The sequence below is a fragment of the Canis lupus genome, chromosome 5, assembly GCF_003254725.2.
Source record: "Canis lupus dingo isolate Sandy chromosome 5, ASM325472v2, whole genome shotgun sequence".
NCBI classification, from domain to species: Eukaryota; Metazoa; Chordata; class Mammalia; order Carnivora; family Canidae; genus Canis; species Canis lupus.
In genome coordinates, this window is record NC_064247.1 from 82,532,814 (window position 1) to 82,560,540 (window position 27,727).

Sequence of the window (27,727 nt, forward strand, 5' to 3'; positions counted from 1 at the left end):
TTGTTTACGGCGGCAAGGCACTACTTTGCGGTTTTGGTAGGGTCAAGGAAAGGAGGTGGAAAGGGGAATATAAGGATTTGAGGGTCTCGCTTAAGGTCCTCTCTCCACGCGGGGCTTGGTGAGCATGAGGCCAAGTTCATGCTACAACAGTTTATGTAGGCGCGGTGAGTAAGATTTAAGTACTGAGGTGCCATCTTTAGTAGGGGGTCCTCGGGCAGGTTTCTTGAGCTTTGCAGACTTCAGGCTCCTTGTCTGTAAAAGGGTTAGCTGGGCTTCGGTGAGATAACGTGGGAGCGGGGCACTGTGGCCACCGGCCTCGCGTTTGGCCGCCCGGCCCCCGACGGCGCTCGGCGGGCGCGCGGCGGGACGGGGACCCCAGTTCGGGTGCGCCGGCGCCCCTTGGCCAGCAGAGGCCGCGCGCGCCCCGGGCCGGGCGGCTCCCGCCGCCGCCGCCGCCGCCTGTCTGCGCATGGCTGCCCCGGCGGCCGCCTGACCGCCGCCCACGCTCCGGCAGCTCGGCGGCCGCGCGACCGTGCGGGAGCTGAGGGGCGGTGGGCGCGGCGGAGCGGGCGGGCGGGCGGCGCGGGCCCGGCAGGGCGGGCGGCGGCGGGCGGCGCGGGCGGCGGCGGCGGGGCGGCCCGGCCGGGTCCTCGCGGGTCCTCGGCGGGCCCGGGGGAGGGCCCTCTTTGTGGCTGCAGTTGGCAAGATGGCGCCGGTGGGGGTGGAGAAGAAGCTGCTGCTGGGCCCCAACGGGCCCGCGGTGGCGGCCGCCGGCGACCTGACCAGCGAGGAAGAGGAGGGCCAGAGTCTGTGGTGAGCGCGCGGCGGCCAGGCCGAGCCGCCGACCCGGGGGCGCGTCCGGCGGGGGGCGGGCGGGGCGCGGGGGCCGGCTCGCGGGGCTGAGCGCTTCTCCCTTGTCCCCACAGGTCCTCGATCTTGAGCGAGGTGTCCACCCGCGCCAGGTCCAAGCTGCCGTCCGGCAAGAACATCCTGGTGTTCGGTGAGCGCCGGGGCGGGGCGTCGCCCGGGAGGCCGGGGATGGCGGGCGCAGCCGGAGAGGCCAGCCCCCCGCGCCCCGCCGCAGACTCTGGGAGGTGTCCTTTGCGGAGGCCGGAGGCCGGAGGCCGGAGGCGCTGGCCTGGACCTGCCGCACAGTCCTTAGTCGTTTGGCCGCAGCGTCAGCCTTGCTTGAAGCGTCTCTGACGTGCTGCGCTGGTCGCCGCGAGGCCCCCCAGATCGCCTGTGTGGGGTGGGAGATGAGGGCATGAGGTTAGGGGACGGGGCCGCGGAGCGAAGGGACTCGGGTCAGGGCTGTGGGGAGTGGGCGCCGGGGTCACTCCTTCATCTCCCTGAGGGGTGCCGGGTCGGGGAGACCCTGCAAAGCACGGGGGTTCCCGGGAGTCCGCACCAGGGACTTTCCCGCATTAGTCCAGCGCTTCTGCTGGGTTACCTGGGTCAGGTTGCTTAGTGGGTCTGGTCTCAGTTTCCTTCTACGAGTGAGGGCGTTTGATCGGGCCCATTGATCAGAGAACCCATTTGTGGAGCCGTTCCTGTAGGCTGGGCGACTGAGACAGCACGGACATCCCTCAGACACTGCACAGGAATCTCAGGCGAATGAGGGACGATCCGTTGGTCGCCGCGCTACATGGTGCTGGCGTGGCCCGATTATGTGGGAGCATCACCTTGCTTGATGTGCAAGAGGATGCTTTTGGGGTCAGGTGTCTAGAAGGTTAAGTGTTAACCTGCAGGGGTACAGAAGGTTAGTGTTGGCAGGAACACAGGTGACAGGAGGGTGTGGGGGTTTGGAAGTTGCCAGAAGCTCCTTGTGGAAGATGATTAATGAAGTAAGTTGGGGCACATTGTGGAAGGCTGAAGAGTTGATGCTTTTTCCTGGCGGCTCTTGATTCTCAAGGGCCTTTTTTTGTTTCTCTTCCATCCCCTAATCCTCCTGGCAATCGCTGGTTAGGTGGTTTTCTCAGTGTTTTTGAAGGGAATTATGGTCTTTAAGTGATTGCTACGGAAGGTCGTAGAGAACCTTTAGAGATCTTCAAGAACTGGGGCGTCAAGGTCATGGGGTCTGTGTTTTAGGGAATTCTGGCAGCAGCGTTGCAGGTGGCAAAAATGAGCAGGTATTGAAGTGAGGCTGACGAGTGTTCACGGCCCAGGTGGGATGTGGAGTATCTGAGAGCAGTAGTGCCGTTGGGGATGGGAGGGCGCCTTTGACCTGTGGAGTGCCTCTCATTTTTCATGTACTGTAATTCCGTCTTATTAGATCCTAAGGGTCCCTAGTAACGTTTCTGGGTGGTGGATCTGAACGTTTTAAGAGATTTTTTTCAGAGGTGGGGGTGGTTGTTACTTGGAGGGGGAGGAGGAGGCGCTTGATAATTACTGAGACCGTGCTTCACAGAGTTTTGCTCAGGTCTGTAATTATTTTCATCAGTATCTTAGCTTTCAGGATGTTTATGAAAGAGAGAGGTACTAAAATCAAAAGTGAATAATAGCTTCTCTTCTTCATGATTGTGAGGCAGGATCAGACTTTTTTTAGTTCAAATTTCCTGGGCTTTAAGGTTAATTGTATTTTGAAAATTTTGCTTTTTTTACGGTAAAAGTTTATTTTGTGAGAAACTAACTCCACCTTTAACTTCCCCAAATGCATGTCTTAAAAATTGTAGGTAGGGCCTATCAATCTACCTTATTCCTTTTTTTTTAAAAAATAAAGATGACTGCAGTAGAGTATCATTTTAGATCTTGGAATTTGCCACCTTTGCCACCACCCCCAACTGCTCTTACAGCAAAGCCTGCTTTGTTTATGATGAAAGCAGGTGAGACCTCAGCAGCAGGCTTTGCATGAAATTCTTACTTGTTACTTGTATAAGTGTCAAGACTCCCTGTCCTTGCCCAGAATAAATGGTACACTTTTCCTTATATATATATTGTTTGTAGGTGAAGATGGCTCTGGTAAAACAACCCTCATGACTAAACTTCAAGGAGCTGAGCATGGCAAAAAAGGAAGAGGCCTAGAGTATCTCTACCTCAGCGTCCATGATGAGGACCGAGATGGTAAGTGAGGTGTTGGTCCATGGTAAGGGGTATGTGCACACCTTGGACTCTGTGGTTCTGGCTCTGTGCTGTGTCTCGGCACTCTCAATTTTCTGTTTAGTTCTAAGAGAGTCAGTCATGGAAATAGAGGAAATGTATGTCTTTGCAGGACTTTACCCATTTATTTTTAAGTTTACTTATTTAATCTCTACTCATCATGAGGCTCAAATTCACAGCCCCAAGATCACGAGTCACATGTTCTTTCTGACTGAGCCAGCCAGGCGCCTCTACCCACTTTTCCTTTTTATAGTATGTTAGTCAAAATGAGGAATTGGGGCTGTTAGCTATTGCTCTGGGTAGCCCCTAATTAAAAGGAGATATTGAAGGTAGAGTTTCAGATGCACATAAAGGTAGTAAGAAAGATATTTTTTAAAGCTTCTAAAAAAAATGAATACATAAAAGCTTTGGACTTTTCTATGAGGAGAAATGCTTGGCAGATTGATTGGGCACATTGTTACTCTACCACTTTCTAGTGGAGAATCTAAAATTGGTATGATTCAGAGAATAACAGCTTAATAAATATTCACAGGAGAGTTTTCTGAGTCTTTTTGTGACAATGTAGAAATGCTAATTTCCTGTGTTTCTTTCAGTGGAGGAAATAGAGGCTTGGAGGTGTTCTCTCTTAATTCCTTCTCTAGAATATGGGTAGTAAGTTTCCACCTACAGGGTAGTTGGAAATCTTGAAAATAGGTTAAGCACTCTTTTTTTCTTTTTTTAAGATTTTGTTTATTTATTCATGAGAGATAGAGAGAGGCAGAGACATAGACAGAAGGAGAAGCAGGCTCCCCGAAAGGAGCCCAATGCTGGACTCAGTCCCGGACTCCGGGATCACGCCCTAAGTCGAGGGCAGACACTCAACTGCTGAGCCACCCAGGCATCCCCATAAGCACTCTTATAAGGATTAGATATGACTTAAAAATTATTTCTTGGGACACCTGGGTGGCTCAGCGGTTGAGCGTCTGCCTTTGGCTCAGGACATGATCCCAGGGTCCTGGGATCGAGTCCCGCGTTGGGCTCCCTGTGGGGAGCCTGCTTCTCTATGCCTATGTCTCTGTGTCTCTGTGTGTCTCTCGGGAATAAATAAAAAACCTTAAAAAAAAAATTCTTTCTTATGATTATGAATTGGTTTGGAGTAATCATTTTTGGTTACCGCTACTTCATAATGCCTGCTTTATAAACTTAAGCTTTATGAATGGCTCCAGAACAAATAATCATTGGTCCTAAGTTTCATTTGTAGGGCAGCCCTAGTGGCGCAGCGGTTTAGCGCCGCCTGCAGCCCAGGGTGTGATCCTGGAGACCCTGGATCGAGTCCCACGTCAGGCTCTCTGGGTGGAGCCTGCTTCTCCCTCTGCCTGTGTCTCTGCCTCTCTCTTTCTCTCTCTCTCTCTCTCTCTCTGTCTCTATGAATAAATAAAGTCTTTAAAAAATTAAAAAAAAAAAAGTTTCATTTGTAGAAGGGTTATCTGTGTAGCCTAAGGGTGATTTCATTCACTTAAGGGTGTTAGATTACTTCCTTTATGTTTGCTTTTACCCATTTAAACGGTAAAGATCACAGTGTGAGGATGATTATGTAAGGGAGCAAATCCCACCATCTCTGGTTCCCCATTTCTTTATTGCTAAAATGAAGAAGATGGACCTAAGTCCTTTCCAGCAGTATAATTTTTTGATCTCCAAGACTCATTTAATAGAGGTCATGGATAAGGATCGCTTATTAAACCTTGGACACCTGCATTTTATTAATGTTAACTGAGTGGTCATTTTAGAACCCCAGGGATTTGATTCCTGCTTCTCCTCTCCTGGCTTCCTTTGCTGTGCGGAACCTTGCCTGAAAGATACGAGAAAGAGAGAGATAGGAGGTAGGCTTGATGCTTAGGGTTCTTCTTGTATAAGGAAGACAGGCATTCAGGTGCCCAGCTGGACCCACCAGCGTCAGTGTGAGTAGGGCTGGGACTGAGGGGCCACTGAGCCAGGCTTAGAGGGCTTCATATTATCTGAGTCTTTTGCAACCTGTTTCTGTTGGGCAACATGGTTATTGTGGAAAGCACTTGGGTTTTGGAGCCACCGGAACTGATTCAGAGTCCTACTTCTATAATCACTAGTTGTGACTGGCCTAAGCCCTCAACACCTCAGCTTTCTTGTTTGTAGAATTGAGTAACAATAACTATTTTGTAGGTTGACGGAATGAGAGGTGGTGTGTGTTAGGTGTAACCGACTACTTGAGACACAGCGGTAGCTCTAGTACCTTTATAAAAGTATAAAACTTGGGTAGCCCGGGTGGCTCAGCGGTTTAGTGCCACCTTCTGCCCAGGGCGTGATCCTGGAGACCCAGGATCGAGTCCCACATCGGGCTCCCTGCGTGGAGCCTGCTTCTCCCTCTGCCTGTGTCTTTGTCTCCCTCTGTTTCTCTTTCTCATAAATAAATAAATAAATAAATAAATAAATAAATAATATTTTTTTTAAGTATAAAACTTGATGTAGATATTCTGTGAATTTTGGTAGCTACTTGTATTAAGATGGCATAACCATGTATCATGCCAAAGCGTCATATTAACGATTCATTTGCTTTTGAGTTGAAGGACATGTCAACATTTATTTCAGATTCCTTAAGGTTGTCTTAAAAATTTCCTGGTCTCCATTTAGACCTACTTGCAGGTCTTTTTTTGATGGAGGAGTTGCCCTTACCAATGGCTAATTATACATCTTTCAGCAGTATTTTATTGTGTGATGTGAGTGGGTTACAAATAATAAATTTTGCAGAAAATCACACAGGTCGAGTTAATGGTCTCTGGCTTGTCCCTCGTTTGTGGTGGGGCATGACACATCAAAGAAGCACTGCCTCTAGGGTTGTGAGCATCCGTTTAACATCACATGTGGTGTGTGTGATCTCCATGCACATGGCTGATGATGTGTGGTGGGCAGTGGGAAGAGAAGCTGAAGAAAGGAACCATGTGTGGTGAGGGGAAGACCTTAAAATCAGTGGGTTCCAGGTACAGAGTAGTATCTTTAAAGACATCGATAGAATCCAAACCAAAACCAGTCTAAAATGTATTAGAGGGCAGCCCCGGTGGCGCAGCGGTTTGGCGCCGCCTGCAGCCTGGGGTGTGATCCTGGAGACCCGGGATCGAGTCCCCTGTCGGGCTCCCTGCGTGAAGCCTGCTTCTCCCTCCGTCTGTGTCTCTGCCCCTCTCTCTGTGTGTCTATGAATAAAAAAATAAAAAATCTTTAAAAAAAAATAAATAAAATGTATTAGAAATTTTAAAGTGTAGCTAGATGTAGATGCCTTATTATATTGTTGAAGTACAGTCATGAATATAAATTTTTAACAGCATTATGTTTTAACGAATCAGTTACACAAAAGATAGCTAACAAAATATAGGTTTTTAAAGTATTTTGGAATTTATTGGGAAAGAAGTTAGTGAAATGATACTTTTGATTGTAGGAGTTTTCCCTCAAGGCACTTTCGTGAGAAAAATATTTCTCAAAAATATCTAAAAATTTTTTATTTATTATTTATTTAAAGATTTTATTTATTCATGATAGACACACACACAGAGAGAGAGGGAGAGACACAGGCAGAGGGAGAAGCAGACTCCATGCAGGGAGCCCGACGCGGGACTCGATCCCGGGACTCCAGGATCACGCCCTGAGCCAAAGGCAGGCGCTAAACCGCTGAGTCACCCAGGGATCCCCAGCTAAGCCCCTAAAAATTTTTTTTTTTTAATTTTTATTTATTTATGATAGTCACACAGAGAGAGAGAGAGAGAGGCAGAGACATAGGCAGAGGGAGAAGCAGGCTCCATGCACCGGGAGCCCGACGTGGGATTCGATCCCGGGTCTCCAGGATCGCGCCCTGGGCCAAAGGCAGGCGCCAAACCGCTGCACCACCCAGGGATCCCCTAAAAAATTTTTAAAGTAGGTTATTGTGGAAAATTATTTTTTATGGTTTGATCATCTAGGTATGATTTTGAAGCCCTGTGCTTCGTTAAATGACAGCAGTTGCACATTTGTGTGTATGTTTAACTTTTTATTATGGAAAACAAAAAATAGATATAGCATAGACTTATTAGGATCACAAGCTCCGATGTGTTACTTGCCTTAAACCGTTACCTTAAACAGTTCTTCAGCAGTTTTATTTCAACCATACACTCACTTGCTTCTCCACGCTGGATTATGATGAAGCAAATTTCAGACATTATATCATTTCGTTTGCAGATCCTTCCATATGTATGTTTAAAAGATAAGGATTTTTTTTAAAGAGTTTTTATTCATTTGATAGAGAATGTGTGAGAGAACAAGCAGAGGGAGGGTTAGAGAGAGAGACAAGCAGACTCCCCGCTGAAGAGAGTCCAACATGGGGCTTGATCCCAGGATCCCGGGATAATGACCTGAGCTGAAGGCAGATGCTTAATCAGCTGAGCCAGCCAGGTACTCCTGAAAGATAGTGATTTTTAAAAACATAACTATATTCTTTTACCAAAAAAACTAAATCCTTAATATCACCAGGCACCCAGTAATTCATACCTCAATTTGTATACATTATGATTTTATCTTGGCATTTAAACACAAAGGTCCTGTCTCTTTGGCACCCTCTGTAGTATGTGAACACACTGCTTGGTGTGCCTGACAAGAAGAGCTTGTTAATAACCGCGGGCTCTTCATCACAGCTTGCTGCCCCATTGATTGATGATAGCTGAGGAAAATGGGTTATGTAGAATGTGGTACAGTTGACCAGTGAACATTTTAGCTTTTTTTGTTTGTTTAGATTTCATTTATTTATTCAGGAGAGACCCAGAGAGATGGAGAGGCAGAGACACAGGCGGAGGGAGAAGCAGGTTCCATGCAAGGAGCCTGATGTAGGACTCGATCCTGGGTCTCCAGGACCACACCCTGAGCCAGAGGCAGATGCTCAACCACTGAGCCACCCAGGAGTCCCAATTTTAGCTTTTTCTTATTGAAAGCTAAAATGGCTTTCACCCTTTATTCCTCAGACATGGCTGGAGTCTATTTAGATGTGGATTTAATGTATTATGGTAATTAAAATTTTTTAAAGACACTTTGACCAAGGATTACTGCCCACTGAGCACTTGGACTCTTTTCCAGTGAGGATTTCTTTTTGTGTTTTGTGTGGAATTCTATGGTTGTCACCTTCAAGTTTTTTTTTTTTAAAGAGTTTATTTATTAGAGAGTGTGCACACAAGAGTGGGGAAGGGTAGAGGGAGAGGAAGAAGCAGGCTCCCTACTGAGCAGGGAACCTGCCGCACTGAGGCAGGGCCCCATTCCAGGACCCCTAAGATCATGACCTGAGCTGAAGGCAAACACTTAACTGACTGAGCCATCTGGATACCGTGCCCTCAGGTTCTTCTTGATGTGGCTTTTTTCAGCTGTGCTGATGGTCATTGTCAGGTAGTAACCTAGCTTTACTTTTTTTTTTTTTTTTTAAGATCACACGCGCTGCAATGTGTGGATTCTGGATGGAGACCTATACCACAAAGGCCTGCTGAAGTTTGCAGTTTCTGCTGAGTCCTTGCCGGAGACCCTGGTCATTTTTGTTGCAGACATGTCGAGGCCTTGGACTGTGATGGAATCTCTACAGAAATGGGCTAGTGTTTTACGTGAGCACATTGATAAAATGAAAATTCCACCAGAAGAAATGAGGGAGCTGGAACGCAAGTGTAAGTAAAATAGAATTTTCTTAATTGGAAAATTCACTAGTCTCTTGAATGGTTCAAGCCACCTTCCTTTCAGTGTCAAGAGGTTACAAAGCTTCCCTTACAGAATATTTGGTTTTGTTTGCACCATTTACCTCAAAATTGCTCTTACAAATTCAGTAGTCAGTATTTAAAGCAGTCTTATGGGACGCCTGGATGGCTCAGCAGTTGAGCACCTCCCTTCTGCCCAGGGTGTGATCCTGGAGTCCCAGAATCGATTCCCACATGGATTCCCTGCATGGAGCCTGCTTATCTCTCTGCCTGAGTCTCTGCCTCTCTCTCTTTGTGTCTCTCGTGAATAAATAAATAAAAATCTTTAAAAAAATAAAGCAGTCTTATTCTTTTTTTTAAAGATTTTACTTATTTACTCATGAGAGACAGAAACAGAGAGAGAGAGAGAGAGAGAGAGAGAGAGGCAGAGACACAGGCAAAGGGAGAAGCAGGCTCCATGCAGGGAGCCTGACGCAGGACTTGATTCCAAGTCTCCAGGATCAGGCCCCGCACTGAAGGCGGTGCTAAACTGCTGAGCCACCCGGGCTGCCCCAAGCAGTCTTATTCTTAAGCATCACAGTTGAAGAAAGTAAATGAGTCCATATTCCTTATTATCGTCATTGGTTCTTTTTTAAAGTAAGAGTTCTTCCCTCCCCCTCAAATTTGGATCAGTTTTGTGGGTCTTTACGCTTCTGTGTTAGTCTGGCTGCTGAGTTAACATCAGTGGGTGTGGAGATTTACTGTGGGATCTGCAACTTGAGTCCATTGTGCTGGGATTCCATTGATGCCCTATGGACTCTCTTGTTGACAGGTTTAAAGGAAGCCCTATAAAAGACAAATCTTTCAGCTTCTACCTTCATTCATTTTGGGATCCAGCAAATAGGATTTTAGTTAGAAATAGGAAGGTTTTTTGTTGCTGTTGTTTGTTTGTTTTAATTAAAATGGAAAACTAATTTAAGACTGAGGACACCCAGGTCCTTTTGACAGCAGAGAACTTTCAAATTAAACGAAGTTTGTTTTGTTTTCCTTAATGTGATTCAGAAACTTACTTTTCCTTTCCCTTGCTTCTGTGCACTTACATCAGCTTCTGTCTACTCGCCAGGGAAATGGGAGGGGCAGGGGCTAGAGCTGTGGCAGTGTTCACCAGTAGCAGTCTTGGGCAGGGCTGGCTTTTTTCCACAGGATGACATCATTGCCTTTAGTGAATTAATGAGGACTTCTAGGGCATGACACACTGGATCTTCACGCTTACTGGCAGAAAGGTTCAGAAATTTTGATGTGCTTTCCAAATCAGAGCTCTTGCTGTGTGCCTTCCTATCATAAATTCCTCTTGTTCCTGTCTGACATTAGCTAAAACAGAGTTTATTTAACATCTAATTCTTTGGTCTGCTGCGTGCATGTGTGTTTCCTGGGTCACCCGCATGTGTGCTACAGTGGTTGTTATGCAGCTCAGCTCGTCTGTCTTCAACCACTGACCTTTCTAGATAATGCCTCTTTTTTCCCTGAAATAGAGACGATAAAGACTACTTCTTAGAATAGTTCTGAGGCTGAAGAGCTGTTTGTTTCTCACTGCACATTTAGCATATTACCCATATTAATCGGTTAATGCCCTGGAGATTTCAGCCTCTGAATCTGTTTTCTGTTATAACCTTGTGAAGATTTTTAAAGCAGAAAACAAAGATCAAGCTAAGGATATTATTCTTTCCCAGATAGGGAAGGTATATGTCTTGTACCAGGTCTGTTCTGGGAATTGGAGATGTACACAGCCGATAAGATGCCTGCTCTTCTGAGCTTGTATTCCCATAAACTATTGAATTTATTTTGTGCTTAGTCATTGGTGTCTGTCACTTAGGATTAGATTCAGCTGCTTGTGACACAAAACCCAAATTAGCAGTGGTTTAAGAATGAAGTTGATTCCTCTGTCCTGTAAATGAAATCCAGAGGTAGGCAGTTCAGGCCTGGAAAGCAGCTCTGAGAAGGCAGGTCAAGGACCCTGGCTTCTTTCTGCTTATTGCTTTGTCATCTCTAGGGTGTGGTTCTCTTCCTCGGGACAGCTGGAACTGTAGCCTTCACATCCGTGTTCCAGGCAGCACATGGAGGAAGAGGAAAGAAGAGCTGAAGGGTGCATGCTCAAGTCTTCCTAAGGAGGCTGGGAAATGTAGTTCTGTATAGCCATGTGTTCTGTGTATCAGGGTTGGGTTTGGTTATGAGGAAGAAGAGGAGAGGACACGGGAGGGCAACTAGCGATTGCTGGAACCACGTCTGTGCCTCATGACTCTGGTTAACCTTCTGAAGGCCTTTGTTTTCACTGCCCTTCCTCTGAGATGTTTGGAGGGTAATCATGTCTTTGTGTTGCTTGTTGAAGGAGTGCCTTTGTTAGTGCTGGCTTTAGGTTACATTTTTATAAAGCAGTCAGCCATCTTCTTGCTCATCAGAGTCCCGTTTTGCAGATTAATTGGACTCTAGGTATTGTATTGAATGGGTGAAGGGCTGTCACCCAGCCTAGTTCCCAATCCAACACCAGTCTCTAGTCTTTTAAGTTTGGAATGCTGCTCCACAGCGAGCCGCTCTTTGAGATTTTGGTTCCCCAGTGGTCCTGAATCTGACAGCTGTTTGGCTGGCAGTAATGGGGGAGGGCAGAGCAGCACCAGAGCTGCTGGAATGTGGTGCTTGTGTAGGTTAGTCTTTCTTGCTTTATGTCTGGGGCTTCCCTTGCTTATCAAGTATAGAAAAAAGATTAGGGGGCAGCCTGGGGGTGGCTCAGCGGTTTAGCACCGCCTTCAGATCAGGGTGTGATCCCGGGGTCCCAGGATCAATTTCCACGTTGGGTTCCCTGCATGGAGCCTGCTTCTCCCTCTGCCTGTGTCTCTGCCTCTCTCTCTTTCTCTCTCTCGCTTGTGTGTGTGGTGTCATGAATAAATAAATAAAATCTTTATTAAAAAAAAAAAAGATTAGGTACTGTTTGTGGGATCTTTCCAGGACTGTGGAACTAGTGGGTGACCAATGAGGTGGGAGGAAAAAGATGAGAAGTGGCAGCAGCTAGGGTACAACACTCTGATCTCCTTCCCCTACCCACTTCCACAAGATGCTAAAGGAGGACCCCAGGTGTACTTTGAAATGTTGGCCATCCCACCATTAGAGAGAAATTATTAATGTGGTATGTGTTCAGCCTAAGGGAAATGCACATTTTATTATCTGAATTACACATTCTTCGTATTTATCTTCCCTTTATACCAACTTCTATGTATGCATACTTACTCTGCCTTCCAACTTTCTAAAATTCTCATTTCTTAAAAACACATGCATGTTTCCTATGGTTGCTAGATAGTCATAGTTAAGTCATTCCTTTAGACAGTGACTAGTCTAACCCAGGGTTTCCCAACTATTTTTACATCCTGGCATAAGTAGAATACAGCAGTTCACGCAGGGCACTGGGTGATAGAGTTTCCTGGAGCATACTGCTGGAGCTGCGCCCCCCACCACCCCACCGCCTCACTTTCCCATGGCCATTTAGCCAACTTGTAACTTGCTCCAGGCTCTGCCATGCTCCCTGTCTTGGAATTCCTGTTTGAGTGCATCATGTGATGTTGGGCAGTGATAGGTGTTACCCAGACTTAAGCCATTGTATCTTCTATTGATTTGAAGATTTGTTAAAATGCTTTCAAGGATAAAATTTGAGAACCTGTGATTTCCTTAAAATCCTTCAACAACCGTGCTAAGTTCATCAGAAAACCCTTCTCTGTTTTGTTTTGTTTTTTAATACAATAAAGATCTCTTGACTGGAGTGTTTATATTGACAATGAAATTACATGAATGAAAAAAAAAAAGAAATTACATGAATGAGCTTAATAAAGAGAAGTTGTAGGGTTCCTGGCTGGTTCAGTCGGCTAACCGTCCAGGTAACTGTTGATTTCAGCTTAGGTCATGAGACGAGCCCCAAGTCATGCTCTGCACTGGGTATGGAGCCTGCTCAATATTCTCTCTCCCCCTGTCCTTCTGTGCCATCCCCTTTCCCTCTCTTAAAAAAAAAATGTTTAAAAAAAAAATGTTTGAAACCTGTTCTGTGGACGGAAGAGTATGTGCACCTCTCTCTAGATTCTCTTTAATACAGTTACTTCCTTTTCTTTTTCTTTCTTTTTTTTTTTTATTTGTTATTTCCTTTTCTTAATGAGCATGTTGTAGATGGGACTAAAAGGCATTTTAGTCCTTTTGTCCTTTTGGGTGTAGAAGGATAGAGCTGTGTGTTTGCTGCTCTGGCTCAGAGTAGCTTTAATTATTATGTCCTTGTTCTCTGGCCTACATGTAAGCCTTGAAATACCCACAAAAAGTTATGGGTCCATGGACTTTGTGTTCACTTAGCTTAACCAGGGCAATTGACCGTTTTGAACTTGAAGAAGGCCTCCCCATGGGATTGCACTCTTGGCCTGAAGTAATGACTGTGTGTGCCAAGAATTGGGCATTATGCTGCTGATTTCTTCATATGTTAGGCAGGAAGAGGTCCGTCAGCACCGCATAGTGACTCAGGATCTTCTAAAGATGAGATAGTCCACGAGAGTCAGAGAATGATGAGAAGTGGATGGGCTGGCCAAGCCCTGCGCGCTCCTTGGTTTGGACATATGTCGGCTCTATGGAAACAGCATGTTCTTGTGGAATTCAGATGGTTTTACTTGGCTTTTTTTTTTTTTTTTAATGTTAGGTATATAAGAAATGTGGTTTATTTTTCCTAATAGAAACTATTAAAACCTTAAAAAAATTTTTTTAAAGATTTTATTTATATATGGGGGGGAGGGGCAGAGACATAGTCAGAGAGAAGCAGGCTCCATGCAGGGAGCCCGATGTAGGACTCGAACCTGGGACTCCAAGATCATGCCCTGGACCGAAGGCAAACACTCAACGGCTGAGCCACCCAGGCATCCCAAAACCTTAGAAATTTTTAAAACCTGTTTAAGGGATACTTGGCTGGTTCAGTTGATAGAGCATGCAACACTTGATCTCAGGGTTGTGAGTTCAGGCCCCCACATTTCGTTAGAGAGATTACTTAAAAATAAAATCTTTAAAAAAAAAAAGGTAAACCAAAAAAAATTAAAACTGATGTAAAAGCTGGATATAAGTAAAGCTGTCCAACAGAGAGGTATGACTGCTACTCTGAAGTTACAGTGCTCAAAGTGAATGTCAGAATTTTGCATCACTACATCCAAATCCCTAATTTTGCAATAGGGCAGATTTGGGAATTTTGTCACCACTCTTTATGTTTTGTGCTTATTACTGTTTTTTTGGTTTTCTAGAACTGACCTGTGTGGTTTTTATTTGTGTGTGATTTTCTTTTCCTTTTTTCAGTTGTGAAAGATTTTCAAGACTATATTGAGCCTGAAGAAGGTTGTCAAGGTTCCCCACAGAGGAGAGGGCCTCTGACCTCAGGTCCTGATGAAGAAAATGTTGCTCTGCCACTTGGTGACAATATGCTAACCCATAATCTGGGAATCCCAGTGTTGGTGGTGTGCACAAAGGTATGTGCCCAGGAATTCTACATCTGGCTGGGTTTGGCCAGTGAACAATCACCATCTAAAAGAAACTAAGAGGCTTTACTTGTATGTGTTCCTATAGGAGAGTTGTACTAATTCGGGATTCATTAAAGTACATTGATTAGGTCAGGCTAGAAACTATTGTCATATAATGTTGCTAATGGAAACATGACATCACTCACTTTGTTCATAGTTTGAGTTAATTTTTCTGTGAAGCACTGTCAGCTTTATTGAGTGAGTCAAACTCAGAACTAAAAGCAGTTTTCTTAAGGCTCTGTGAATCAGTTGATCTTGCCTAAGCTGATGGTTAAAAAATAATATGGAAGAGCAGAATTATTTAGGGTTTTGATGTCTTAAAGTCTGTTGGATTTGAGGTGATTTTCAGAAATAACACTAAAAACAGAAGGAAGGGAACTCAAAGTTTCAGTTTGTTCTATCCTGTAGAATGAATATATGGGAATGAAAAGTTCAGTCATAGAAAAATAAAATTATTTCTCTTACAAAAAAAAAGTTTTAAAAACATTTTTCATTTTTGGGATGCCTGGCTGGCTCAGTCAGAAGAGCATGGGACTTGATCTTGGGTCATGAGTTTGAGTCCCACATTGGGTGTAGAGATTACTTAAATAAAGAAATAAACTTAAAACACAACATTTTGGGTTTTAAAAGTACTTTATTCCCGACCACAGAGTGTGCCATTTGCATTATATTCTGTGAGACAAGAGTTCTATGGTTTGTACAGTGCACAGCTATGTCTCATGGGCCTGCTTCTTGATGTGACTATTTGTTTTTTTTGTTTTGTTTTGTTTTTATTTATTTATTTATTTATTTATTTATGATAAGCACACAGTGAGAGAGAGAGAGAGGCAGAGACATAGGTAGAGGGAGAAGCAGGCTCCATGCACCGGGAGCCCGATGTGGGATTCGATCCCGGGTCTCCAGGATCGCGCCCTGGGCCAAAGGCAGGCGCCAAACCGCTGCGCCACCCAGGGATCCCTGATGTGACTATTTGATTCTTAAAACAACTGTGAAGTGGGCAGCCCCAGTGGCTTAGTGGTTTGGCACTGCCTTTGGCCTGGGGTGTGTTCCTGGGGTCCGGGGATCAAGTCCCATCTTGGGCTCCCTACAGGGAGCCTGCTTCTCCCTCTGCCTGTCTCTCATGAATAAGTAAATAAAATGTTAAAAAAAAAAAAAAAAAAAAAAAACGGTGAAGTGATCAGACTGTTAACATCACCACTTTATGGCAACCTGGTGGCTCAGTGGTTTAGCGCCACTAAACCCAGGGTGTGATCCTGGAGACCTGGGTTCGAGTCCCACTTTAGGCTCCCTGCATGGAGCCTGCTTCTCCCTCTGCCTGTCTCTGCCTGCCTCTCTCTCTCTCTCTCTCTCTCTCTCTCTGTGTCTCTCATGAATAAATAAATAAAATCTTTTTTAAAAAAAAATCCCCACTTTATAGCTCTGGAAACTGTGGCCCAGGATGAAAGAAAAGTCTCCGGTTGCTTTTGGCTCTTGCTAATTAATGCTCAGACCTTTGGCTATGGCTTTCTTCCTTGGAATTATGGTGCTGTTCCCATCCTCAGCAGGAAGAGAAGCAAAAGATGACTTCTTTCTCTTTCTGTCTTCCTGCAGTGTGATGCAGTGAGTGTCCTGGAGAAGGAGCATGATTACAGGGACGAGCACTTTGACTTCATCCAGTCACACCTACGGAGGTTCTGCCTTCAGTGTATCCTTGGAGCACTGTGTCAGGGCATGGGAGCACAGGCTCCCCTCTCTGCTAATCTCTTCTCCAGATGGGGCGACTTCGGAAAGCTAAAGTACTTCCTGAATCCAGAACAGTCTTCCATCAGAGAGAAATTGTATACATCTTTTTACTAGTTTTGTATTTTACTGTATTAGAATTTGAGACTTACTAATTTGTGTCTTATATCACTTACTTTTAATGCTGTGCATTTGATAAGACTTTCATATTAAGAAAGCAGATATGGGTAGTCTTACTGCCAAATTACTTTTATTCTATTTTAGAAATCTTTTTAAACTTTGCTCTTTTGCAGAAAAGAGTAATTACCCAACACAATATTGTTTTAGATACCATAAAGTGTATCTTTTTTTTTTTTTTTCCCACAAAGTGTTTCTTGTTTATGTTTTGTACTGCCCACGAGAGAGATACTGTGTTAGCAGTCTTTTGAGTCTTATTTCTGTAAAAATACAATAGCAGTTGTTGCTGCTATAGTCCTATACCCTGGGATATGGGAGTGAGGGATAGGTTCCTACCACTTCATCTAGGCCTTTTATCTTGTCCAGCTCAGTGGAGAGAGCTGATACGTATGAGGTACCCATTTTTTGTAAAAGATACACCTAACAATAAGCTGGGTCACATATGAACATCTATCTAGGAACAAATCTGTGTACCTTGGATATGCTGAGGGTGTTTTCCTGGGCTGACCTTAGAGCCATTAACTTTACTGCTTAGGAACCAACCTTATGGGTCAAAAGATAGCAGTATGTGTTAAAAAATGAAGCGTGTGGCCTATGCCAGCATCGACATGCTTTTCACTTTTGACATAGTTCATCTGTTACTATTACTGTTTTAGCTTTAAAAGTTTGAACATTTTCTACTGATCTTGTATTGATCAAAAACTGATTAACCTGTGAGTAGTTCTTTGAGGATTATGCTTGTATGTGTTTGCTTTTGTCTGCTTTTGTCTCCTGCAGTGAATTGGTTTTCCTTAAGCAAATTGATTAGATGGAGCAGCCTTGATTTACACATCAGTGAAGGAGGAGAAAAACCTCGACTTGTTGTATAAGTACATTGTTCATAAAACATATGGCTTCCACTTTGTCACACCTGCCTTAGTTGTGGAAAAGGATGCAGTTTTTATGTGAGTTCCTTATAGGTGATTTCAAATGCTACCCTTTATAGTACATTTGCTCTTCACATTTTATCCTTCCAAGTAAGGTACCTTCTGTCTCTGTCATACACAGCCAGGTTTCTACTGCCTTGGGGCGAAGTGCTTGGGCTGAACCTCACAGGGGATAGATACACTCAGCTTCTTCCCAAATTACTTGCCATCCAGATACATGCCTGCTTCTAGTCTAAGAAAAGTAGGTTGAGTGAGGTCGGGAGTGCTGCATTTCTTCATTGAGAGCAAGGTGCCAAAACTTAAGCCAGCCATTTCTGCCACTTACTGTCAGCTCTGATAGAACACCGGCTGGAGGAAGGAGTTGAAATGTAGGGAGTTGGGCTTTGGAAACCCTGATGTCTTCCATTGAAGCATCTGATTTCTCTGCCCATTGGCAGGGATGGTACAGGCACCATCATTGGTGTACCTATCAGCATAGGCTTTAGCTATATTGAATGCTTATTGTGTTTTTGGCATTTCATATTTTAGGAGCCACTGGGACTGATGGTTCTGGGCAGAGACTTAGGTACCTGTTTGTTCCAGTTGGTGTCTTTCTGTCCCTGGAGAATGATGAGTGTTTTGGATGCATGAGTTAATGTTGAAGCTGTGGGATCTCTGAGAGACTTGTGCTAGTAGATCAGTGTTTGTAGGCTTAGATAATTCTCTTTTCTCTTGATTTGGGAATTACAGTTCATTCAGCAACTACTGAGCACTTCCTAGGTACCCAGGTTCTATGCTAAAGACACAGAAATGAATGTTCATATGGTCCCTGAATATAGTGTTGGGGGGCAGGGCTAGGGCAGTAATGGGGTGGTGGGGGCAGTGTGACAGGGAGGGTAGAGGGGCTGATGCCAGAAAGCGGAGTGTGTGTGTGCTAGGCAGGCCAGAAGTAATTGGGGTGGTGGGGAGGGATGGTTTCTGGGAGGGCTGAAGATAAGAAAGCCAAGAGCTCTTGGGACTGAATAGGGTTGCTTCCTGAACATTCAGGGAGAGCCTCATTTGGGCTGCTCACAAATGGCAGGGCTAGAGCCTTGGATGGAGTTTTAGAGAATTGTTGTCTAGAGCAGTCAAGCAGGCACCAAAGACACAAGCTCAGTGAGTAGATGTGTGTGCCCAAATCACTTGGGATCCTGAGGAATAAGAATCCCAGGAAGACAGGTTGGGGATGGGTGCTGATCTGGAGAAGAGAAGCATCTCACAGCTTCTGAAGAATGCCTGGGTCCTGCTGATGTCTTGATCACATCTTCTCCCTTTGCATCTTTGATCCTGTTGTTGATTTAGCTATTTGGGAGCTCTTGAAGTCTGCAAAACCATTTGGGTGGAGCACCCTGGCTAAAAATGCCATCTGGGTCATAGAGCTCTGAAGCAGAAGTTACATAGGGAAAGGGAGGCCTCTGAGAACAATTAGTTGCCATTTTTTACAGCTTGTAGAGTTCGCGAGTGTGTTGTGTAGGACATTTTGCAGTTGTTCTTTGAGGAGAGTCTGGTGGGAATGTAGGTTACTGTAGTTTAACTTAATGGAACCTGGGTGCCATCCTGCTTAGTGATATCAATTAGGGCAGCACCCATGAAGGAGCCTCAAGGACTCCTAGTGTCCCCCTGGTTTGGGGCCCAGGAAAGTGCAGGTCCTGATGCCTTGCTTTGCTCTACATCTTCCCACACAGTAACATTAATGAAACAATCCATGAAAAAACTGTTTTCAGAAGAGTTCTCAGAGTTCCTGTACACCAAAGCCCAAGAGAAACCATCTCGTCCTGGGTTCTGTCCTCTGTGCGGTTTTCTGCATCCTCCGCTCTGTCAGAACAGGGCCCCTATTGTATCCTTGCTCTTCCGGGTGGAGTTGTGTGGAAACTCTAAACACTTCCTGTGGGTCAGCATGTGTAGCCCGTGAGATCTCATTCTGGCTCCTTAGATCTTGGGCCCCAAGAGCTCAGTCTAGAGCAGGACCTGCGATGTCAAGCTGATAGGTTATGCCAGCACTAAACTTTGACTTGTCTGCCACAAGCTACAAGGCAGCCCCAGCAACTACAGATCAGATCTTGTGGGAAAGGCTCTCTCACTGGGGAGCCCTCTTTAACCCAGAATGTGCTCTAAAGTGTGCTATGAGGCAGTCCCAAGAGAAATCAATCCCTGTTTCCTTCCTTTTAGACCTGCAGGCTGGGACAATGAAAAGAAAATAGCCATTTTACATGAAAACTTCACAACTGTGAAGCCAGAAGATGCATATGAAGATTTTATTGTGAAGCCACCTGTGAGAAAGGTACCCAAGTCAGTCACTTTGAGTTGTACGGTTTGTGTTTTATATTTTGTTTTTTTGGGGGTGGGGGGTGGCGGGGTATGGGAAAAGAAACCTATAAAGTATGTTGGGGCACCTGGGTGGCTCAGTCATTGAACAACCTACCTTTGGCTCAGGTCATGATTCTAGGGTCCTGGGCTTGAGCTCTGCATCGGGCTCTCTGTTTAGTAGAGAGTCGCCTTTCCCTCTCCATCTGTCCCTCCCCACTGCTCATGCCCTTTCTCCCTCCCTCCTTCCCCTCTCTCTAAGGTAAATAAATAATATCTTAAGAGATACATGTTTTACACACTGACCCATTTTCGGGAGAAGAAAAAAGTAATTAGACGGCCTTTAAAAAAAAGTTCAGCTCAAGTCTAGTGTTAAGTACATAGTTACGGGCGGTGGGCCATGAGTGATGGAGTGCCCACATAGGATTGGGTTGTGGTTTCCCACTAAGTCCTGACGGTGCCAGCACTGCCTCTGGATACCTGTCAGGAGATCTCTGTGCTCTTCTGATCTGCAGGCCCTGATCTGGGAGGTGTTATATAGAATCTACCAGACTTTAAAATGTCAATTGGTGACATGCCAAGCCTGTCTTGTCTTGGAACAGAGTTTGTTCCAGGCTAGAGAAACATAACTGTGCAGTTGCAGCAGGGACTCTTCCTCAGGCCTGTGTTGAGACCTGAACCCAAGATTCTTCTTTCATTGAGAATTCTGACAGCAGGTTGGGTGTTCTTGGCCTGTGACCACAAATGAGTATGTCACTTCACTTCACAGCTGGTCCATGACAAAGAGTTGGCAGCGGAAGATGAGCAGGTGTTCCTGATGAAGCAACAGGTAAGAAGCAGCAGTGAAGCCAGAGGATAGGCCTTCTCATGCATGAAATGCCAGTCCCCTGGGGTGAGGTTGAGGGCAACACAAAGAGCCTCTAGCATTAAAGGGGTTATAACCAGGTCTCCTTGTTCCCTCCCATTTCTAGTATTGGTACAGAGTAGGTATTAGACTGTCTACCTCAGGTGATCCCCTGCCTGTTTGCAGAGTCTTTTTTTTTTTTTTTAACTTATTTATTCATGAGACACAGAGAGAAGCAGAGACACAAGCAGAGGGAGAAGCAGGCTCCATGCAGGGAGCCTGACGCGGGACTCGATCCTGGGGTTCTAGGATCATGCCCCAGGCCAAAGGCGGCACTAAACCACTGAACCACCCGGGCTGCCCCTGTTTGCAAAGTCTTAACAATGAGAGGCTTAGTATTATTTTAAGTAGCCTTTCTCTCTGGAAATTAGGTTTCCTGGCAGTTACCAAGTGCCTTTCCCTCACTCCATTATTTTACATAGCCCCAAACAGCAGGTCAGCTGACATATCCATTTTGGATAGGAGAGTAACTTCCCCAAGCTGACAGTTCAGAATGCAAACCCACTCTCACCTTTCTGTTCTACTAGGACTGTTAGGCGTGTCTCTTAGACGTGTCATGGGTCTGCCTGATGGTGCAGGCAGCTCAGCAGGTTGGAATGTTGGTGGTTCTTTTGCCAATTGATCCTGCCTCCTGTGGTCTCCTTGCTTTCTTAGCTCCAAAACTGTTTATTTGGATTATTTTTTTTGCCATATACCAAATTGCTAAATTTAAACTTTTTGCATGCATAGTAGATATAAAATCTATGACTTAGTTGTTGTTATTGGTGCCCCCTAGTGGAATACTGGAAAGTGTTTCTGCAGACCTTCCCTGCACTCTGCAGGCCTTGGTTAATGGCCAGTGTGTCTGTCTCTTTGCAGTCACTCCTTGCCAAGCAGCCAGCCACGCCCACGAGAGCCTCCGTGAGTACCTTAAACTAAATGGGGCCAGTGTTGTAAGTGTCTTCAAACTTTATGCCATTATTTCTAGGAGCGTATATGTGTGTGGGCTTTTACATTTTTGGAGAGAATTTGGTTTCCCTAAAGGGCCAGGAACATAATAGGGACTTCAGAAAATGATGAAGGAATATAGTTCTGGGAAATAGAGTGAGCAGGCCTTTTTATCTTGATACCTGTTCTCTAAGGAGAAACAAGTTCTAGAAAGAGACTGAGCTGAGGAAAAACCTCCCAGTCCTGCCACCCCTCTCCCAAAACTGAAAAATATCCTTCAGAGAATGTCTTCGTTTTTGGAGTATGTATTTCCTGTTATTTTTTATGCCTATATGTAACTTGGGCTGGTTTTGGACTTAGGAATCCCCTGCGAGAGGATCCTCTGGCTCTCCAAGAACTCAGGGCCGGGGAGGACCAGCCAGTGTACCTAGTGCCTCCCCAGGCACGTCAGTAAAGAAGCCGGATCCAAACATCAAAAGTATGTATCCTGTCTCTGTGGAGAGTGTTTAATCTTAGACCTGAGCCGTGAAGGGGCTGGGTTACCGGGTTTGATGGTGCAGACTCATGACAGCTGGGTTCTTTTCCCCAGGAAAAGGGGCTATTTTCCATTTTGCCTCACTCAAAGGGAGGGGGCTCACCGTTGGCAGAGACCAAGGCCTATCCCTTAGTTGGAATCAGTGGCCCTTGCATCTTGCTCTGTGTAAGACCTCAGGCTATGCAGAGAGGAATGCAACATAAGTCATTTTAAAATGTGTGTTTTGAGGGGCTCATGGCTGGCTTAATTAGTGGAACATGCGACTCTTGATAGCAAGGTTATGAGTTTGAGTCCTGTGTTGGGTGTGGAGATTACTTAAAAATAATTTTTTATTTAAGATTTTTTTTTAAGATTTTATTTATTTATTCAATTTTTTGTAAAGATTTTATTTATTCATGAGAGAGACACATAGAGAGGCAGAGACCTAGGCGGAGGGAGAAGCAGGCTTCCCGTGGGGAGCCCAGTGCAGAACTTGATCCTGGGACCCCGGGACCATGACACAAGCCGAAGGCAGATGCTCAACCACTAAGCCACCCAGGCGCCCCCCAAAATAAAAGATCTTAAATAAGTAAATTTTTTAGAACATGTATTTTGAAAGGTGCCTGGCTGGCTTAGTCGGTAGAGCATGTGACTCTTGATCCTAGGGGTCATGAGTTCAAGCCCCACACTGGGTGTGGAGATTACTTTTAAAAATAAAGTAAATACAATAAAGTATATATTTTGAATCCTTGGTTTTGTTTCTCATTTTTATATGATTACCATTTATGAATTATGGAATTTTCTTCCCTCTTCACTTCTCTTGTCAAGGTCACTTACTAGTTTAAGTAGCCCTTATCCCAATAACTTAGTAATACCCAAAGATGTTGGCTGCAATGAAACTCTCAAAACAAAATTTTATTTAATCCTGGCATGTGTGATAACTATCTCCTATTTAGAATGAGCTTTTCACAGCAGCTTTGGAGTGTTAAAGGCTTACAAAATTTTGAAAAACACTGCCTTGTAGACAGGGAGATGATGTGGAGCATGAGTTATATTATGTCCCCAAACAGATGGGAAATCTAAACAGGTTTGCACTTAATTAATCATGCTAACACGTAATTAGCCTTGGCAGAGGCAGTATAAAAGGAATCATGGTAAATGAATGTGCTCAGTGTCTGGGGAAGATGATAGCCACAAATGGATAATTCCACGCTGAAAATTAGTTTTGTGGTGATGTGATGCTTTTTTTGTTAATGTTTCCATAGATAATGCAGCAAGTGAAGGTGTATTGGCCAGCTTCTTCAACAGTCTGCTGAGTAAAAAAACAGGTTCTCCTGGAAGTCCTGGTGCTGGTGGTGTGCAGAGCACAGCCAAGAAGTCAGGTACTGAAGGGTCCTTGGAGACTTCTGATCTTGTGGCTGAGCAGTGTTGAGGGTGGGGGATGGACGAGAGTGTCTGCTTTTCCCTGACATGTTCTGAACAGCCAAGCAAGTAAACACATCTCCAGCTTATACTGAGCAGTTGGGTGAATTGAGGTATATTCTAAACTGTACATGTGACCCTGGTGTCAGAACTATTGATTGGAGGTCATTGTCTAGCATGTAACATTGACATTTTATTTATTATATTTAATTTTCTGTGATCCTTTATAAAGATTTTTGTTCACTGTCCCTAGTCTTTTTTTTTTAAGAGGTTTTTTTTTTTTTTTTTTTTGAGATTTTATTCATAGAGATGCAGAGAGAGAGAGAGAGAGAGAGAGAGGGGCAGAGACACAGGCAGAGGGAGAAGCAGGCTCCATGCAGAGAGCCCGATGTGGGACTTGATCCAGGGTCTCCAGATCACACCCTGGGCTGCAGGCGGCGCTAAACCGCTGCGCCACCGGGGCTGCCCCACTGTCCCTAGTCTTGCCATGAGCTGGAGCCTGTGAACCCTCCCGGTCTCACCAGAAGGGCATCATTTCCTCTTCCATGAAGCTCCCCCCTTGTTACACTCCTCTCTGTGGCAGCCCACCTCCTGTCCTTCCATGTGGGCCATAGGGCAAGTCTATGTCTTGGAGGCCTCTGAAACAAAAGAACTAAGTTCCTTGGGAATTACCCATTTTGCTAGGAAGCTTGGGGCCCTTTTAAAAAGGGTTTTGCTTTTACTTTTTCAGTGACTCTAAGGAATGTTAATACAGTGTTTTCCCTAATTGGTGTTTTCAGATGAAAGAAGGCCCGCAGGAGATCACTCCATCCTCAGGTCAGCCAGGCCTTCAGGGGCTCCTGAGTTCTTGGAGACTCTCAATCCGGTCTGGTGGCCCAGGCTCTGGGCTAGTAACCCCTCACAGGGGATAAGGGTCATTTCCAGGCCTCGTTAGCACTTGATAACAAAGGAATGAGTACTGACTTTGTGCAGGATTGAAACGTCTGACCTTAGTCTTATATGATTATTGAAACATGGTATTTCCAGACTACCTATATGAGTTACAGTTTATAATTAAAAACAAAACCAAACACTTGTTCTGTCTGAGGCAGGGAAAGTAGTTTGAGCAGAAACTCACACACCACCTCTGAGAAGGTGGTGATGACAGTGCATGAGGTTGGGGTTGGGTGATGAGAGTGTTTTCTGAAAGGCCCTTATAAATTTGGCACGAATGCATGCCCAGACACAGGGCAGTTATGTATTCAGGGAACACAGACCTGTGATGTTAGGAATTAAGGAAGGGTTGAATTAGGGTATCTCCTTATAATCATTGCAGTGAAAAAAAGACTTGCTTTCATTCTTATTGAGGTTTGTTATCACCATAAGTAATTATAGAAGTCTTTTAGTTTAAAAAAAAAAAAGTCTTTTAATTTTAAATATTCCTTTTAAAAAATTATTTGCTGTTTTCTCATCACTGCTGCCTTTTTTTTTTAATTTTTTTAATTTTTTTTAGGACAAAAGACTGTGTTGACAAATGTTCAGGAAGAACTGGATAGAATGACTCGAAAACCAGACTCCATGGTAACAAACTCTTCAACAGAAAATGAAGCCTGATCCTCCTTAAAAAGTGCATATGTAAAATGACCAAATAACTATGTATATTGATCTGCTAAGACAAGGATTTTTCTGATATGGCACATGCTATCAGTTTTTTGGGGCAGGGGAGATGAACTTAAAATATACTTCAGTGACTCGTCCGAGTATGAAATGCACATTTAGGAAGATTATGTGTCAGACCCCTTTGTTAAGGATAACCCTTGGACTCTCAGGCATGCAGCTCTCTCATGGGAAGCAAGTGCAGCTGGCTTCTGGTGGAAGGGAAGGTAGATGAGAGAAAGAGGGCCCGCTTTCTTTCAGAGTGGAGCAAATGAGACCAGGAAATCATTGATCAGAGGGTGGTTAGTCTGACCAGTTGCGTGTTAGCGAATTCACTTGTTCTTGGGAAGCAGATTAAGTAGCAGCAAGTCCAGGAAAGAGAAAGACTGAAAGGAGGAATGAGAGAAGTGATGGTGGGGAAGCTGAATGTTGAAGGAGATGAGGAAGGCAGAGATGAGCAGTGTGAGTAAATACTGTGTGTTCAGTTGAAAGTCGAATAATCATTTTTAAGACTTAAAATCAAAAGCATTTCCAAACTAAACACTAAGAAAGAGGGAATTAGACTTGTTCTGAATGCATCTTTAACTTCAGACAGATTTGTAGACTGTGGGGATGCCTGAGTCAGGTGGAGCTGACACAGGGGTGGGGAAGATGGCAGCTGCTCCAGACTCGTGTGTGGCCCAGGCCATGTCCTCGTGGAATGTGCTGGGCTCCACGCGTGTGTGTCCTGACAGACAGTCACTATGGGACGTGTTTAAAGTCAGCAGTTACAAAATTAGTTTACTTTGAATTGTGTTTTCTAAATAGCTCCTGCTTTGTTTTTTAAATTAAAAAAAAAAAAATTTTATACTACCACAGGCTGGCCTACTAATAGAGAATGGATAACCAACCTCTCATTTTACCATAATGCAATGTGCTACAGAAAGTTTGAGGGAGGTTTATAATGTAATTGCACTCTGATGAATTGGCTTGCACCAATCCCTGCCTTACGGTCTGTGGAAACCTTCACAGAGTTCCATTGATGCAAAAGGGTCTTGTCCTAGCTCTCTGGTCTGATCAGTGCTATCAGATGGACAAATAAGTGTGAACGTTATATATTGAAAATGGAAATGATACAGTTCTCTTGTTTGTGTTTTTCATAAAATGTAGCGTTTTTTTCCTAATGGAAATGAGTTTCAGTGTCTCCATTTAGGGCAAATTATTCACATCGTCATGTCGTACCACTATTCTGGAATGACTTCTGTGGATTTGAAATGGCACTTTTAATTTTATATGTGACACAGAATATTTGAATGCAAACACTACCATTAATTTAATGTATAAAACATTTGTTGTCAAACCAAGGGAAAAAAAAAACACAGCTCACTTATGTGGAGTTTACTTTTTTTATGTGAATGTTTGTTGTACTGTGTCTGAGCATAACTTCCCTAATGTCATTACTTTTACCTACCACATTCGACTGACCACTAACATAGTACTGGGCATAACTTAATATCCTGTGTTATATAACAAGACTCTAAGACTGTCTTGAATTGCTTTTTTGTAAAGGTCTGAACACTGTTAAGGAGAAAGCTGAGTATTTAGTTGCCTTTCTGACAAAAATAAGTTTCTTGTGCCAGTTTTATTGTTAAAAATATACTTTTTCACCCCTTTTTAAATTCAGTTTTTGTTTTTAAATGTATCGTGGCTTCCAATGACTAGATTGTCTAGATAATGACAGTAAACTGACTGTACTAAGGATAGTTGTGGTGTAGTGACCAATAGATGCCCAAACGATTGTGACCATGTTGATGGTGGGGTCACTTAATCCCTCTATAGCAGCTAGGGTGGGGGTGGGGGACAAAATGAGTGACCTCAGAAACAAAGAATTGTTGGAAAGGCACATGCCTACAGGGGATACAGTGTGATTTCAAATTTTAATGCAAAATTTTACTTTTAAAAATTTTTTGTCATTTAAACTGATAAGCACTTTTGTGTCAGTATAAAATGTACTAAAACTGATGAAATGCTAAGACACCTGTCTTGTGAGGGAAGGTTTCTTGGAGATCACTTTTGGTTTCTTATGACAAGTGGATGCTCCTAGTAACAAGACACTGGTGCACGTAATGTCATGTGCTCAGTGGTTGCCAAAGTCTACCAACTTTGGGGAGCTGCAGGGTTCTTTTGGGGGTGGGTGGGGGGGAGGGGAGATATTTTTTCTTATTTTGGGGTTTTCAAGCAGTGGAACCAAAGGCCGAACAGTAAACAGCCTTTACTTTTTAAAGTAAAATTCCTTTTATTTGCAGAATACACTTGTATGGTAGACTGTTAAAGACAATTTTATGACTATTTATATATATTATAGTGATTACATCTGCTGTTTGTCTTTGAAATGGAAAAATCAAAGAAATAGCCCAACCTTGAAGATGTGGCCCCAATATGGGCCAGAATTGGTCTTTCCTAAAAATGCAACGGGTATGCTGCTAGAATTATTTAATTTTGTTTGCACTTTTTTTTTGATTGGCATTTTAAAATCACTATTTAAACTGAAGACGTTGTCGTGTTTTATTAGTTTAACAAAGTTGAAAAGTGACTGCTCTGTACATCATGACCTTTAACAATGTTGATGCTGTAAGTGAAAGTTCACTGTCGTCTCTATACTAAGTTTATTAGTGTTTTTAACTTAAAATTAGGACTGCAGATTATTCCCCCACCAGCCTTAGTCCAGGGGTGTGGCTCTAACCGGATGCAGTTATGCAGTCATGTGGAACCTTGCTTTCTAGTGCTGGAAAAGAAGATGTCTCTAATTACTGGCTTCAATAAATACGAATCCAGACTGCTTACAA

At 44.2% G+C, this 27,727-nt stretch overlaps 1 protein-coding gene across 2 annotated transcripts; it reads left to right on the plus strand.

Annotated features, from left to right (window-relative positions):
- The first annotated feature begins 653 nt into the window (after positions 1–653).
- On the plus strand, positions 654–27,727 carry DYNC1LI2 (dynein cytoplasmic 1 light intermediate chain 2). Of its 2 annotated transcripts, XM_035715680.2 has the most exons (14): positions 654–813; positions 927–1,000; positions 2,944–3,060; positions 8,541–8,771; positions 14,136–14,305; positions 15,947–16,040; positions 17,061–17,196; positions 19,366–19,477; positions 20,270–20,329; positions 21,263–21,304; positions 21,692–21,809; positions 23,111–23,227; positions 24,047–24,083; positions 24,760–27,727. In XM_035715680.2, exons 1-14 carry the CDS (start codon positions 707–709, stop codon positions 24,800–24,802), a joined length of 1,458 nt encoding a protein of 485 aa, XP_035571573.1. In that variant the 5' UTR covers positions 654–706; the 3' UTR covers positions 24,803–27,727. The 2 variants fall into 2 exon arrangements, with proteins under 2 accessions (XP_035571573.1, XP_025282159.1); XM_025426374.3 differs by lacking the exon at positions 24,047–24,083.